At 41.2% G+C, this 17,050-nt stretch overlaps 1 protein-coding gene across 3 annotated transcripts in view; it reads left to right on the forward strand.

Moving 5' to 3' along the window:
* NOTCH2 (notch receptor 2) overlaps positions 1 to 17,050 on the forward strand; it is an 83,106-nt gene that overhangs the window by 31,378 nt on the left and 34,678 nt on the right. For 2 of the 3 annotated variants that reach the window (XM_039555697.1, XM_010409315.4), the window contains exons 6-11: positions 8,054 to 8,287; positions 9,094 to 9,249; positions 10,309 to 10,497; positions 11,657 to 11,770; positions 12,924 to 13,037; positions 16,313 to 16,546. In XM_039555697.1, the coding sequence (XP_039411631.1) occupies positions 8,054 to 8,287; positions 9,094 to 9,249; positions 10,309 to 10,497; positions 11,657 to 11,770; positions 12,924 to 13,037; positions 16,313 to 16,546 (1,041 nt within the window). Of the gene's footprint in view, positions 1 to 8,053; positions 8,288 to 9,093; positions 9,250 to 10,308; positions 10,498 to 11,656; positions 11,771 to 12,923; positions 13,038 to 15,074; positions 15,391 to 16,312; positions 16,547 to 17,050 lie in introns of those variants that run through there. The other variant, XR_005602449.1, reaches the window with a different exon arrangement.

Raw genomic sequence — 17,050 nt, forward strand, 5'->3', positions numbered from 1 at the left:
GATGAGCTTTCTGGTGCTTTTCCAGGCTTTATTAAAAAGCATAGTGGCCTCTTTGGTACTGGCTGAGATCTGCCTGTGCCAAGCTTGACAAGTTGGCTGGTGTCACTGCAGTAGTATCTCTAAGAGACAGCTCTGAAAGAAGCCGGAGAGGGATTATGATTCGTTTTCTTCTGTCATGTTTGAATTGGCAGATACAAAGGAGCAGGGAGCATGTGGCAGCCTCCAGAGTTGGCAGCTCCAAGTTTGAGTGTACAAATGATTTGAAGTGTTGGACACAAACAGACTTTATCCTGTATGTTGTTTGTTTCTCTTGTGGCCCTTGATCTCAGTGTTGTGCAGAGCGGATGGATTTCAGAGGCATTAGAAGTTACACCCTTAGTCCTTTATCCAGTATGGATTCTGGAACACGTACCACAACCTCCTGTTTGCTTGGTGCTGCTTTTCATTTCCCAACTGCAAGCCTTGGGTGGGAGGTAGCAGTAATAAAACACCTGAGGTGTTAACAGCTGAGCTGATCCGATGACACAATGACAGCATCCAATTCAGACCATGCTGCCGCCTCTTCCCTTACGCCTTTGGTGACTTTCCAGGTCGGGAAATACTCTTAACAGTCAAATGTGCCAAATGATCACTTGTGGAGATGTCCTTAGGTTTTCAGCACATCTTTTATGTGTTTGGCACCAAAACAAGCTAGGCCAGACCCCTCTGGTGAGGCTAGGTTGGTGGATGTGTGCCGTGAGACCAGACTAATAGGTAACAGTTGTTGCATCTCCAGCTGACTTGTTTCTGGCAGTTCCTGTCCCTTCCCTTGTACTTAAAATGAGGTGATTTGTCTTTGGGTAATTACTGAAGATGGGTTGCTGAGATAGCTTGAGAATATGAAGCTTTCACTGTAAGTTTTGGCTCCAACTGTTAAATTTTTTTTGCCTTGCAGATCTTTTCATTTGTTTGGTATTTCCCTGATTCACTGGGTTTTCCAGAGGAGGTAAAGAGAAGGACAGAACAGAGAGTAGCGTGGTGATGTGTATTTCCTGTAGGTTACTTCTCTGTCCTGCTGCTGTCCCCAGTCATTTCACCTGCCACCACTATATTAAACCAGTCTGTCATTAGTGCATCAGTTTTAATGAATTTTTAATGAATCATGTTCTGATCATTTGTATTACTGCCTCTGAAGAGTTCAGTCAGGACTGCCCTCTACCCAGTAGTCTGTGGGGAGTGATTTAGGGCAGTATTTAATGGATCAGGCCGTGCATAAGTCTCTTAAAGCCCAGAGTTTTGTATCTGGGGGTTGTAAAATCCCTTGTAAAAGCCCATTAGTTCCACTGCATGCTTCCCATGTGGTTATGAAATTAAACTCTTTTCTCCACCATATTAGCCTAAAATAAACACAGATGTGTACTCTGCTCATTACAATTGTAGATTCATCTTCAATTGTTCAAATTCTATATTAAGCTCTTAAATTTTATGGTCTCTTTGATGGTATTTGACATCTATTTGAGATCTAATAAAAGCAAAACCAAAACCCCAGCACCTGAGGTTTGGGAATGGCTGCTACTGCTTTGCTGCTTTGGAAGAAAGATGCTGTAAGATCCTGAGGAAGGAGCACATTTTTGAGAGCTGTGTTTCTTCTTCTTTAGAAAACTCCTGCACGGGAAAAAATAGTTGGCTTCAGTCCTTTTTTCTTGGAAACTACTGTAATACTTAAGCACAGGGAAGACATTTACTAAATACACATGCTACTCTGGCAGGTGCAAACAGTGTAGTCCATAGAATTCTGTGTGCCCTGAAATGATCGTTGGAGTTGAAAGTATCAGTCTCATTTGTTGGATTGCCTGCAGGGAGCTGTGGAGACGGCTTTGTTGAAGGGTCTAGAATTCGGATGTAATTTGGGCATCACACTTGAGATCCCTTTCAGTATTGCCTGTTTATTGCTCAGGACATTTTGGTCTGTATAAAGGTGCTGCCTTTTTCAGAGAAGTTTGAAGCTCTCTGCTTTGAGCTACCTAGTGTCAATAAAGCAAATTATGTAAACAATGAAATATTTTCTTTTGTAGACTTTGCCATGTGCTGTATCTTCCCTGCAATAACTAGGTATTATACTCTTAATTAGCTGTCTTTCTCCCTTTGTGGAGAAAAGCACTTCCCTTATAAGTCTTTTAGGAAATTTATCTCTCCATTGGTCTGTCAGATTATGAATTCTACCTCTTTTTTTATTCAGAGGAGGTGGCTTCAATACTGCAAAATGTATTCCTGACTGAGGCTGTGCCATCGCCATTGCACAACAACAAGTGTTTGCATTAGTTATTGTTCCTTGCAGTCAAATGTCGGCTCAGAGATGTTTATTTTGTTGATTAAAGCTGTGGTTGAGTAGAGGTCCCCACTGAGCTCTTCTAGGGAAGCTGATGTTTCCTCAAGGAGTGCCTGACCCAAACTTTCTGCTGCAAGTCTGTTTGCCTTTGTATTTTGCTTGGCGTTTGTGCATCGAGCCTCGCCTGCTCTTGCACAGCCCAGCTGCCTCACTTGGTTGAATCTGTCTGAAATCCCTGACTTCCTCTTGGAAAATGTAATGTTATTTTGTTAAAGCTACCACTGCCTACTGTTTCATCACCTTCTCAGTCATTAATTAGATGCTCCAGTGCGTGTGTGCATTGTTACTGAGTTATTTCAAGAAGTATGGATGGTTCTGAGGGTTAAAGATTAAATGGAATGCTTTTACAAATACACAATTCAAAAACATGGGAGCTAAAGTATTTTTCATGGATACCGTTTTCCTAGAAGGCCCAATGGTTCCATGCAATTTTTCCCCTTTCCATTTGCTGAGAAGACTCACACAGGAGCATGAGGAGACTGAGCTTTGAGCTGACAGATGTACATGTTGGGTTGCACTGTCAGTGCAGACATTTTTCTTGTGTTACAAGACAGAACTGGACAGAGGAATGTCCTTCCCCAGCCAGATGTGGTCTGCCAGCTGGCATCCTGAATATACACACGTGTGATTAGAGAGGAGAAGAAACTTGCACAGTCCTTTGGAGTGTGGCACTGATGACCTTCTGCCGTGATTAGATTTGGTTATTTATACAAATACTGTTCCTTATCTCTTAGCCCCTTCTTGAGTCTTGATAAGATGCTGTTCACCTTCTTGCTTGGTAGTCCTTTGAAACTTGGATTAAAAATGCAAACAGTTCTAATGAGCCATGCTTTCTTGAGCTACACTGGTTGTATTCAAAACAATCTCTGGAACATTCTGTGAATTAAGCCACTTTTGGAGCGTTTCTGTCTATATCTGGTTTATACTTCCCAGGTAGTCCTTTCAGGAGAGCTGGTGAGCTCTTCCCTTTGTGCTGGAGTGTTAGTCTAAGATAAGTGACAAACTTCTTCAGCTACTGAGTGGACGAGGGCATAAAATCTTCTTGAAACCTGATGCTTCCGCTCACAGTGAATCTTTTAAGACCCTGAGGACCAGTTTGCAATTCTCACCAAATTACCTTTCCAGTATCACTAAACTTGTAAGATATTCTGAGTTCCAGTTCAGTCTGAGCCCACTGCTGGGGCGGTTGTGATTTTGAGAGAAATGGGACACCGCAGTCTCCTCCCAGCTCAGTTTTCAAGGAACTGATTTTTTTTTTTTCAAGGCACAGCAAAGTATTTGCACCCTTTGCCCTACTAAATGTTTTTAGTGATTAAACTGTATTAGATCTGCTCTCAGGAGCTTTAGCCTCTGATACTCCAGCTGTGCATCAGCAGACTTTCCTGCTGGAGAGCTGTTAAGAGGCCAAGAAAATTTTCTCCTTTATGGAAAGTCTGTTCTGCCAAAGATGAAGACCTCTGATTGAACTGTCTGAAGGTCCTGCATTCAGCTGCAGGATCAATGCAGTTGGAATTGAGATTTATGCAAGCCCCCTCTAAGGTTTGGTAGGATCAGCTTTTGGAGATGTCTGGTGCTCCTTTCCAGGGTGACTGTTTTAGTGACTTGTTTGTTCAAGCTAATGCTCCTCACTTTGTGTAGGATTGTTCTAATTTTGTGTGCTGCTTTACCTGTATTAATCAGGCTTTATTTTCTTTCTGACATGGAGAAGGACTGGCTGTTTCTCATCAATGAGATCTGGTACAACTACTTGAGGGAGGCCTTGAACCCCATGTCTGCCAAAAGAGAAGCTCCTGCAGTTCCTTGCAGTTCCTGAGGCTCTAAAAATGGGAGCAATCAAAGCAGCAAATATGTCTGACTTATTCCATATGGCTTTTCTGAGGGGAAATATGCAGGAAGTAACTTAGTTTCATAGTGGGCAAAAAATGCTAAGGGTTGAAGGCTGTTCCCTTTTTCTACTTCTAGTTTTCAATTTTGAAATACCACATGGACTAGCTGTTTACTTTGTACAAGGTCACTTAGAACCTGAGTTGGCATTTTACTGATTTCCCAGGCTCTGCAAATATCAAGGTCAGGCTGGGTTTTTATCACTTTCTTGGAGTAAATTGTTTCCTTTCTTGTTGTCTTTTACGTGTATGTTTCTACATTTCCATTAAAATATTGTTCAGTTAGTGTATTCGTACTTCACTAGTTCAGCCTATGTTTGTTGCTATGTGTCTTTTAGAAATTTAATTGAAACTAGCAAGAGCACAAGAAAAGAAACACCTACACAAACTTGCAGCTGGATGATTTAACATTCAGTAGTTGTGGCATTCAGAAGTCACTTGGTTGCGGGGATGTGTATTACACTGTGCAGTTTGTACAATCCATAATGACCTTTGCACTTGGAAGTTGAATTTCAGTTCTGTGAATGAAGGACTTGATTCTTCCTGAAACTCTTAACAAGCAGAAAATAAGCTTGCCAACTTATATGGCTACAAATAAATATATTTAATTTTGTTACAGTTAAAGCAGCATCCCATAAATAAACTGTTTCAGAGAACTCTTGTCTCATTTGATTTTAAATCTCAGTAACCTGGCAGAAGTTTTCAATTAAGAACAAGGTCTTTTCATTAAAATACTCAATAGTAAAAGCAATAGTTAATTGTTCATTTATGCCTCTTAATATATTGAATTGAATTTCCTTTGTTTTTAAAACAAACTCTATTAAGCTGGGGCTCTGATTCATATTCATAATTAAACACAAATACAGTTGTGATTTGGTAGCTGCAAAAGGAGCATTAGCAATCAGAGAAGCTAAGTGAGGATCAGATTCAAGCAGCTAAAATGTGGTATGCCTTTGAGATACAGTTCAATTGCTTGAAGAAGTTTAAGCTCTGCATTTTTCTTCTCTTGTGGAGACATTGATAGACCTTTTAAAAGTTTATTTTAGTTTATGGCTGCAGAAAAATGGAATAACCTAGGACATAGGGTATTGTAAGGACATCAATGATGTCACTTGGTACTGTCTTTTCTAGAAGTGGAGAATGAGTACTAGTAAAAAAAAAAAAAAGCTAGAAAAGTCCTAAATGTTGGTATTACTAGTGGCACTTGAAGTGTGAAGTCAGAACCAAGCCCTGGTAGTTTATATGGGGGAGTAGTGTGCTTATCTTTGCTTAAAAAAACCTCACAAACAACAACAAAAAAAACCCCCAAAAGCAAAAAAGATGCAAACTGAAAGCATGTACTCCCACACTCAATCACCCTTGCTGAAAGTCCATAGAATGTTATATTTCAGGAGTTCCCTTCAGCCAGTCAAAAGGCAAGTGGTTTTTTTGAGAGGCATCACACTGTGGAGTGGCGTGGCTGAAAACCTCTTCACGCGTTGGTGGCAGCGGCTCAGGCTGGCTGAGCCAAAAGGATGTAAATGCTGTGAGAGTTCCTCAGAGGGGGCGTCCTTTGATCTGGGCTGGGCCCCCTCCAAGAAAAGAAGGAAAATCACTTTTATAATAAGCAAATAATGTCTTGATTATTTTTTCTTGAAGCAAGTCGATTGTGTTGAGTTGAGAGATACGCGTGACTGCTCAGAACCAGCCCCAGCTCACTGACTCTTTTCAGGGTGGCCACTGATAAGCCAACACTGAACAAACCATTTCTAGTATGACAAATGCATGGTTTGTTTGTTCATAATGCACAGAGGTGTTTTACAGATAACAATAGCAAGGGTTTGATTTCTCCCCAACTGTTTCACTAAGCAAACTGGGAATTGAAGATTGATTCTGAAAACTCTGTTGTAATTATTATTGCTGTCAAAATTTTGTTATGGTTTTTCAAGTGATAAAATTATTGTTTTGAAGTAGTCCTACCAGAGAATGGAACATATGCACAGAGCACAGTTGTGCAACTTAATTTTTTAATAATAGTTTTATTTCTTTGCTACTAAGTGAAAAAAAAATCAGATCTCACAGCATCAAAGGCTAAGATTATCTAAGTACTTAGAAAACAAAAGGAATCATGGGTATAGTAGATGGTTAAACATGGTTAAGTTTGGACATTTTTAGATTCCTGTTCATGATAAATGTTCCAGTTTGGCATATTGGAGGAGGGTGTGTCTGTGTTCTTGCATCGTTATTTCTGTGCCATTAATGAACAAGGTTACTTATCAACATCTAATAAGTATTTTTAATTTGGCAAGCCTGAATAATAATAATTTGGAGCCCAGGTGCATTGGCAGAGAAGATCTATGGCCTGCTCTTGAATTTCTTATTCTTGGAATATGAGGGGAATTCCATGCAAATGTAAGTGTGCAGCAGATAGAGTAGCTGGAGAAGAGAAATGGAGAATCTTGTGGTAGCAGCAGATTTACTGAAGAGTCTTGACCCAACTAACAGAAAGCTGCTGAAAGATAGTGGGAGAGGAGGTGGTGTCAGCTGGGGAAGAGGGGAAGGTCACATCAAACAAATTTAATCTTACTCTCTGATAAAGAGCCATCTTCTGATGCTGTGTGCATCCTATCAATGTTTTAGGAAGGGTGGCAAAAGCAAGCTACCAAGAAGTGTAAAAAAAAACTTCAAAAAAAAAAAGGGCAATATTTTAGTGCTTAGAGAGCTTTTAATGCAACGGAAAGGGGAGAAATAGTTTACCAAGAAGATTGTGGACTGTGACCAGCACTCTGTGGTTGCACATGTGTACCCATATGCCAGCCTGGGAAAAAATGAGCTGATGCTCATGAAATTTTATCTGTTCAGGAAACTCAAAATGACTTGAAACTTCAGCTAAACAATTTTGGCTTAAAAATAAACTGTACAACTTTAATGGGGAAGGTGAATAACTGTTGAAGCAAATATTAATGCAAGTGGTCGGTTCTCCAGATTTTGATGTCAGAGCAAGATGGATTTCAGCAAAAAAAAAAAAAACTTCACTAAGTGTGAATTGCAGAGCTTTCCACAGATGTGACTGTAAAGTTCAGTATCCTTTGAAAATTATTTCATGCTTACTGGTCCTTTGGTCTTTTTCCTTAAACCTCCCTGAGAGTGTTCATTGGTTTTCTTCTCTCTAATATCGCCAGTCATAAGAACATTTTTAGAGTATTTATTTTGTGACTGAAAAAAACAAAACCCCTCAACAACCAAGAAACCCCCATGTATTTGTGGTTGTCTGTACAATACCTGGGGCAAGGAAAATGAGTATTACAGGTAGAAGAGTTTTAAGAATTCTATTCTTCCTCACCGAGTAATCTTCATTGCATAATTATATAGGAAAGAATTAAGTTCTCCTGACCAGTGTTACCTTGCTGCTGGCCTGTTGATACTACTTTGGCCAAGATTTTCTTGTCATGCCATCTTCTCTCTTAGTCCCTCTGGCTGCCCTGCAGGCAGCCCTTCGTTCTTTTTGCTTCTCACCTCCTTGCAGATGTATCTTCATGTGCTATAGCCTGCCTGCTGGCTCTCACACTGTGTCTTTTTTAAGTCATTCTTTTTAAAGTCATTTGCAGTCCAGCTCCTGCTTTGGGGTCATTTAGGGATGCTAGTTGTCTTTGCCTAATTTGGTGACAGTGTTGTGGAAGTTCTGGCACTCAAATGTGCTGGAATTAAGGAGTGACAATCAAGCTGGACTACAGCATCCCCTTTGGTCATGTTGTCTGTACAAGAACCTCCATGAGTCTGAGTGTGTGAAGTGTTATTAAACCTGCTTGTTTCTGGGCACCAGGCCAGTTTTGCACTGAGGATGTGGATGAATGCCAGCTCCAGCCCAATGCCTGCCAGAACGGGGGCACCTGCACCAACCACAACGGAGGCTATGCCTGTGTCTGTGTCAATGGCTGGAGCGGGGACGACTGCAGCAAGAACATCGACGACTGCTTCACTGCCTCCTGTGCCAATGGCTCCACCTGCATCGACAGAGTGGCTTCTTTCTCCTGCATTTGTCCAGAGGGAAAGGCAGGTAAGGGCAGAAAACTTGCTTAAGTCTGGTACTTCACGGAAGGTGCTTCCTGGGGTTTATGCACTTGTTTAAAGTGTTTATTTTACACACTTCGCCACCAAACCAGGAAGAATAAAAGGAAAAGCACTGTTCATGAGCAAAGACCTGTTAAACCCCTGTAGCCTGGGACAAAGAAGTATTTGTATCAGGCTAGCAGACAAACTTACTACAGTTTAGGTTGCAAGAAAAGATCTTTTTCTAGCCATTGGCAGAATCTGTATTTGCTTGAGAAGCTGCACGTGAGTGTGACTTGCTCTATGGCCCATATAATAATTGTATGAGTCTAGAAGGCACATTTAGATATTTTTATGTGACTCTGTGAGGATCTGGGCATCCTCACTGGTACAGTGGAAAATTTTCTGGTTTAGGTTAGGTGAAAGTGTATCTCTTAACTACATGGAAATAAAAGTGATCTGCATATCTGAATTTAAGTGAGCTTCATGGGCACCTTTTCAGCTGTCAGAAAAATTATCCTGCTGGCTTGAGAGAAGAGTTAGTTAACTGCTCCAAGGAAGCAATTTTGATAATGGTCAGTCATTTTACTGCTTCAGAAGTGCTGGAGACACCTCTAAAATAACAGAATTTGTATTTAAATATAATGTTCTTTAAGTGTGTGATGAATTCCCTATGGCTTAAGCCTGTAAGATATTGCTCAAGTTTCTAGGTGTGGGAGTCTCTATTTGAAATATCAGGACATGGAATTTTTGTAAAATACCGTCTGACTGCTTCATTTCTCTTTTTTAATAAACTCTTGGATGCTTCTCTAGGTCTTCTGTGCCACCTGGATGATGCCTGTGTTAGCAATCCCTGCCAGAAAGGCGCTCTGTGTGACACCAACCCTGTGAATGGAAACTACATCTGCACCTGTCCTCAAGGCCATAAGGGAGCAGACTGCACTGAGGATGTGGATGAATGTGCAATGGGTGAGTTTCTGTTTGCTCTCTATGAGTGCTAAGATACACATTTTGTCATAGCTTCTCCACACAAGTGTGACTCCTTTCCTGCTCTCCCCGTTCCATTTCAGTGTCTTTGGTTGTGTTTTAAACCCTGTGTGAGACCTGGGGCAAAGGGCTGAGCCAGAATAGTTGTCCATGTTTGAACTGGAGTATGAAAAGCAGCAAGATGCTTAACTATTCTTCCTTGTGCAAGAGGGCTTTAGCATTGTGTGGGGAGTGCATGCAGACAGATGTGATAATTAAGCTGTCCCTTAGAACTGCAGGGTGCAGTGAAAGTACCGCAGTTCATGTGGGAGCTTGTAGCAGCTACGGCCTCAGTAGAAATATATCAAGGCTGTTTGACAGCCAGAATATGGCTGGATCTTTTGAGTGCCTTCCAAGACTGGTGACCACGTGGGCTTTTGAAGCTGTAGTTCTCTGATAGCATGCTGTTGTGTTGTTTTGGGGATTAACTGGACTCTTACAGACTTACTTACAGTTTTGTGAGTGCTCGTTCATGCTTCTAGAGTGTGATGCGTGAAGGTAATGCCTAACCAGCACTCATGGAAAGAGTTGGAAAGAAGCGCTTCTTTGAATTTTATTCTGTCTGCCTTGGACAAGAGTGCTGTTCCTTTTTGAAAACACACAAAGGACAAGTTTGGCTGTTTTGTGGCTGTGGCAGCATCTTGTCAGCCTCAGGAGTGAAGTAAATGTAAAATATGATCTGGAAATAAGGTCTTGAAAGCATCATTAGTTCTCTAATCCCTGCTAGCTGATACTTTTCTCTTAAGAACTGTCATTAGTAATGTGAAGCAGAGTTACTCCTTTGGTTCCTGGTAGTGACAGCATTCCTTCTTTTTGCCCCTGACAGGCAAGTAACTGCCACTGTTTTCTTCAGCAGCCTTTCCCCAGAAGGATGAACAGTCTTTCCCCAGTATTACTTGTCAGAAAGGAATGCCCACTGGAAAAGACCATGACTAATAAAGAGTGCTGTGGCTTTCCTGCTCTGAGGAGAGGTTTTGACACATGTATATTCTTTTCTTGCAGCAAACAGCAATCCGTGTGAACATGCCGGGAAATGCGTCAACACAGAGGGCTCTTTCCACTGTGAGTGTTTGAAGGGCTACACAGGACCTCGCTGTGAGATGGACATCAATGAGTGCCACTCAAATCCGTGCCAAAATGATGCCACCTGCCTGGATAAAATTGGAGGGTTCACGTGTCTCTGTATGCCAGGTGAGGGGAGTTTCTGACACAGATGGGACTTCCAGCAAAGGAAGAACCCAGAAGGCAGAGCTTAGGGAGGGCTGCCAGCTCTGCTGAGGTGGAACACAAAGCTGCAAAGGGATGAGGCTAAATAGTGGGAGAGAGCCTGCTGTTGTGGCACCAGCCAGGAGGACCTGGCATTTGTGTGTGGGAGGGAGAAAGCAATTAGAGGACTGAGACAGAAACCAGTCTCTGCATCAGCGAAGGAAGTTAGCCTTCTGAGCTGAGTATGTGTGAACATATTTGTTACTATACCTGGTAAAGGGCATGTGTGAGACTGACTGTGTTTTGAGGTATGCATGTGACAATTTGGGATAATGCTGTTTGGGGTTTTTCTTTGTTTGAAATATCTCAAATAATGTAAGTTCTCATTGACCTGAGGAAATAACTGTAAAGGAAGCTACTTGATTGAAATTGTGCTTGTAAAATTTGTATGGCCAATGTAACCAATGACCAGTATTAGTCTTCTATTTTGCACTCTTGATAGAAAGTGGTGAAAAAAGAAAAGGATGCAAGTTGCCAGTTGCACAGACTTATAAAGTACTAAAAATATAAATATAAATAAAGAATTGTGATGCCTGCAGGTGATCAGCTGATACCTTGACAACTACAATGAGTTTTTATTAATATAGTATTTATTAGCATATAATCTGTTTTGAAAGGTGGAATTCTAGTTCCAAGTATTTCACCCTTCTTAATATTTTTCTTGTACTCTGCCATTAGCTAAAAGCCCTTGAGCTAAAACTATCTGTTGTGTTTGTTTATATACCTTTTACGTTACATTGGTATAAAGTAATATATTATTGATATATATTGATAGTATTGATACCTTTCAAAGTAATTGACATAACCCCTTCTCAAGTGGAAGAAAACATTAGGTGTGAATTCAGCATAGACTTCTGCTGCTGATGATTAGGTGAGCATCTTCAGCGACAGTGAAACCTACTCATTCAACATCCATTTTTAACCTCTGGTGTTATTCTTACCTCATAGTTTCTGTCCAGACTGCAAACTTGCAATGGAACTCTACTTAGACTTTCAGCACTGGTGTAAGAGGCAGTTAGACTCTCAAGGGCACTTTCAAAGGCCTTTGGTCACCTCTTCTTATTCATTTTTACTTTTTTAACAGGTTTTAAAGGTGTTCACTGTGAAGAAGATATTGATGAATGTCTGAGTAATCCCTGTGTGAACAATGGAGTGTGTCTTGATAAAGTCAACCGCTTCCTCTGTGTCTGTCCTCCTGGTGAGTTCTTATTTCTGGAAGCTTTTCCTGCTTCACCCTACCAAGAACTGCACAGATGTTGTGGGTGATATGTTTCTTGTGAGTTTCTGTTGTGAGTTTCTGTTGTTCTTAGGGCAGCACCTGTTTGAGTAAGTTGCAATTGCTATTAAATAAGAATAGTCCCTTATTGGTTCCAATAATATTGTGCCTATAACTGGGTAAGCATTGAGAAACACACAGTTGGACACCTCATCCAAAAGGGAAGTTGGCAACACAAGCTTCTGTTATTGTGGAAATTTTAGTGAGGTTCTCAACACATTTTAAAGATCAGACCCTCTGCATGCTTCTTGTCTTTTTCTGAGGTTTTTAGGCAGAAGGTGATTTTGCATCAGTATGGTTTATGCTGCTTGCATGAGGAGGGAGGTGGATTGGGCTTCACTAGAAAAGGAAGAGTGCTGAGCTGAGGGATCAATGTTAGCTGTAGGGTGAACATCACTTGTCTTCTTCATGGCTTACAAAAAATTTCGAGTTCAGAATATACATGACAAAAGCCTGCTCACATCCCTTCTTATTGACTAATGATGTTCAGGCTCTTGCTTTGGTTCCTTCCTCCAGGAAGAATTCCTGATTTTTTTTTTCTTGGAGTGCCCAAGGTTCTGCATCATCTGACATCACCTGTCAATAGTTTGTTAGCTATTTCAAGAAGTGTTTTGAAAGTTACAGTGCTATATTGTACCACATTCCATACTGCTGTAGTAATTCTAGTCTGAAGGCTTTAGTGATGTATGCACTGTTGTTTTATTTTTAGCTACTTGCTTCGATTGCCTGAAAGTTTTTTATTGGTGGGCTCTCAGTTTTACAGGCAGGCATACTGTCCAGTGGTGGACACCACTTGTGCTCCATCTGCTTTATTTCTGTTTGACTTGGCCATCTCAGTTTTCAAGCTGAGGCTCCTTTGACCTGGAAGACAGAATCTTTGGATGGTGGGTTGGATGAGGAACCAATCCACCCAGGGCATGGTGTGTGTGCTTAATGATGCCGTTGAATGTAGATTTGCTGATCTTATATTTGGGTGGGTTTGAGGATTTGCTAATAGATAATTCCTGACAGTGCAGCTGTCTATATGAACTCCTTTGAGTGATCCTGGATTTCCTTCTGTTTCTCTGCCTTGCAGGATTCAGTGGTGCTGTGTGTCAGATTGACATAGATGACTGTTCCAGCACGCCATGTCTCAATGGAGCCAAATGTATTGACCACCCCAACGGCTACGAGTGCCAGTGTGCCACAGGTCAGTCTTGTGTTCAGAGCCCCTGGATGGACATAACATGTAACCTAAATACGTGAAAGGCTGGTCACAAAGATGTCAGTGTTCTTTCTTTCTTTCTCTGAAATGCTGGCTGTTTGTTGCGAAGCTTTGTCTACTCCTTTGTGCAAGGAAGAGTATTTAAGTAGAGAAAGCCTTTCACTGGTGGCAGTTAAGTTTGCAATTAGTGGGAGTTCTGGTCTCCCTCTTTCAGCACCATCTTTTGCTTCCCAGAAGATGACAGCTTCTTCTGTATTAACTATGGGTTCCACATATGGAAAAACATCAGTGCGAAGGCTATTATCTGTGGCTTACCTTCCTTTCGCCCAAGTCAGATAATATCATGTACAGTTCAGAACCAAGAGATGGACAGAGCAGTGCTACTGTGCATTCTGATTTCTGTTGCATCAGGCTATTTAATGTCAAAAGGCTAAGACTGAAATGCAGTAACAGTTGTGGAAGAAATACCACATAGTAGCTGCCTGCCAAGGAATAGTTGAAATGATTTGTCAGGTATCACACAAAAATTTTGATAGAGCTGTGGCTGGAACTCAGGTGGTTTTTTTAAATGCCTGGTAAATTACGTATTTAGAAGTGTCAGGTTTAATTATAGGATTTTGTTATCTTTTGACCTCCAGGGATGATGTAGATATGTTTTTATCTTTGTTTTTACATCTGGTCAAATAAGAGGGTTCAGAGCTGTTATATTCTAATTCTCAGTAAGGAACTACTCTTGGTTGCTTTCAGTCAAGGGTGCCTGATACACTGCTCATGATACAGATTCAGGTATGAAATGCATTGGCTTTAGCTCTTCCATTAGGGAAGAAGCTGAACGATTCCTGGAGTTATCTTAGTCCCAGCAATGTGCAGTGAGGTTGGTTAGATTTATGTGCAACTTTTCTCATTTTGAATCATTCCAATAAAAAAATTAAGATAAATTTGACTTCACTGCACAGAATGTAGGAGAGATTAGCCTAAAAATAGTCTGCCTTTTCACACACATGGTCTCTACCATTCCCAAAGTTCCTGAAGAGGCACTGAATTTGTTGGAAGAAGGAGAATGCAGTAGTTCTGACCAGGAGAGGAATAATTACTGTGGTCAGAATTTTCCTTTTGATTACTTCATGTGACAAACTAAGCAGACACTTGCAAAAAGAAGAAAAAGCTCAAATCTTATCCAAACTTGGAAACTGTCTTAGTCTTTCTCAAGCTGATGTGTGTTCTGGTTGCTTTCATTCACTGAGAGTGCAGAGCTTATCAGGCCTAGGAGGATTTGGGTCGTGGGGAGGAGGACAGTGTAGAGAGATGTGCCTTGAAAAGCAGATTCTGAATTTGGCACTAAAACTGCATAAATCACCTCAGTACAGAAATTCTAGATTTCCCACCTGAGGAGGGAAAACAACTGCTTCCATGAAGGCAAATGATGTATGGAGCATTTTTAGGCTGAAAGCAACCAAATGCATGTTACTGAAGCAGCAGTTCTTAGTAAAATCCTTGGTTAAATCTTTGACTGAAAATGGAAGAGGGACTCTGTGTTAGGGCTGTTTTCCATCCTGTCTGAAGGATTCTCATGTTCTATATTCAGATGTTTTTTTCCTAGTCTCACTCTTGTCTGCAAAGAGAGAAATCATGTTTTGGTGAGGTATGTTCAGTTATAAGAGATCCAGGAAATATACCTGATCTAGAAGTGGCTCAGTTGAGCCACAATAGCAGGCAAGGTAATGACTTTTGAATGAACGTGTGCTAAGTATTATATTTAATATTGACAGCCTTCTATAAGACTGAAATGCGGAATTCTTCATGGGGGCAGGTCAGTTACTGGACAATAATGTTTGAGTATGTTCTTGCTCTATTAATCTCATAATACGAGTGATATATTTGTTCCCTGAATGGTAATCGCCGGCTGCTGACGTGATTGAAAACTGCAAAATGTTTGGCCAAATGCTGTACAGATAGCTCTATTTACTGCTTGCTTTTTGTCTTTTCTTTCCCTTCTGGCATTATTCCACTTCTCCTTCCCAGTGGTAGATCATGGCTTTTCTTTTCTTGAGTTGTTTCAGGTCCTTCCTGTTTTATTTGTCTCTGCTCTCTTTTTTTCCCCCCTCTGCCACTGTTTGTCCCCTTATCGGTTTGTTTTTCCTCCTTCCCTAACATCTTTTTATATCCATCTCTCTAACTAGCTTCCCTTCCCTCTCCCCACCCACTTCCACACCCATTCATCCAAGCATACGTTCGCAGAACTTGGAAATGTTAGCCGTCACCTGGTATGTTTGACCACAGAAATAACCACAAACCTGTATGAAAAATGGGGAGCCTCTTATCCACTTATAATACTCAGGTGAGAACCACTCTTCAGCTGTTGAAATTCCCTGCAGCTTGGTTTGTATCAGTCTCCAGTTGGTGTCTTGAAATTTGAAGTTCTACCTTCCTGATCTTCAGCTGCTGGAAGGCAGCATGAGCTGTTGCTCCAAAACTGCAGCTCTGAAAACCATTTATTTGAAATTGTCCCTGTCTCATATATCTCTGCTCCGTCATGGAAAACAGGGCTTTTGAGGGAGTTGTTTGCTGCTCTTAGCCTCCTGAACCCTTTAGCCCTTTTTGTGCATAGGTTCTGTCTGTCTCTGTTGCTCAGGATGTTTCCCAGCTGAAGCAGAATGAAACAGGCCAAATTGTTGCTTGTTTCATTCCTCCTAACCAAGAGGTTGCATGCAGCCTTCAATAAATTTGCAGTTGGTGCTTGATTCCAGTTACTCAAAAGTTTCCCAATGAAAGAGGCAAGAAACTTTCTAATAAGCAGAGCTGCAGAAGCTTTGACCATGAGCCAAGGGAGCTCCCTTGGGAAGGTTTCAGCAGCATCTTCACAGTAATTTCTCATTCTAACAAGGTCAGCCCCACTCTGTCCCCCTGTTACTGTGTAGAGGAAATAATGGCAGGAGTGTGCCTTCAGATAGTTTATACTGATGCAAGTAAATATTTCTGTTGGAGATTTACATGTTTCCTCTCATGGCTACTGTTCCAAATAAACTGAAGGTGACCACTTCCAATGCCAGGGTTCTCCATGCATGATGTTATTCCGTAATGCTGTGAACAGTGGAGAGTGTTGTGTTCCAGAGCTGGAAATGCGGTTGAGGTGCCCAGTTACTCTTTGTGCTCTCTGCCACTTTGCTGATTCTTGATACAATTCTTTCCATACCTGCATTATATTCACTGCAGCATCCTACCAGTTAACTTCTTACTTATTCCTGCTCATTTGTCCTCAGGTTTTACTGGCCTTCTCTGTGAGGAGAATATCAACAACTGTGATCCTGATCCTTGTCACCATGGGGAATGCCAGGATGGGATTGATTCCTACACGTGTATCTGTAATCCTGGCTACATGGGTGCCATATGCAGTGAGCAGATAGACGAGTGCCACAGTAATCCTTGCCTCCATCAAGGGCGCTGCATCGACTTGGTCAATGGCTACCAGTGCAACTGTTTGCTGGGCACCTCAGGTACATAAAACCCAAGTGGAAGGCTTGGAGTCAAACAGAATTCAAGCATGTAGTAATTTCTTGTGTGCTTTGGTGTGTGCTAAATTTGAGACAGGTTATGATATGAGAGTATCATTTTCACATTACTTTTCCTTGCTGAACTTTGGTGTGCTTGCCTGGATTGCCTAAGCCTCACTGGTACTGCAACTGATCTTGGGAGAATTTGCTTCCTCTTTACTCCAAAAAAATCAGGCACGCAGAAAAATTAGGCATAGCGTTCAAAAAGGTTTATTCCTTTGTTTAAATATTTAGTACAAGTTAAGGATCATATTCAGTGAGCACCCAGTGACTCAGGTGACATTCCTTGGTGTTGCAGTGCTTCTGCATCATCACCTGTTTAAGTTGCCCCCAATGTAACTTTGAAGCAGGTGGGATTCTTAATTTGGCTATTTTGGGGAAATAGCTTTGTTGCCTTCTTTGTAAGATATGCCCTCCTTATTCCTCTAACTCCTTTTTTTTAATCCA

The sequence above is a fragment of the Corvus cornix genome, chromosome 8, assembly GCF_000738735.6.
Source record: "Corvus cornix cornix isolate S_Up_H32 chromosome 8, ASM73873v5, whole genome shotgun sequence".
Taxonomy (NCBI): domain Eukaryota; kingdom Metazoa; phylum Chordata; class Aves; order Passeriformes; family Corvidae; genus Corvus; species Corvus cornix.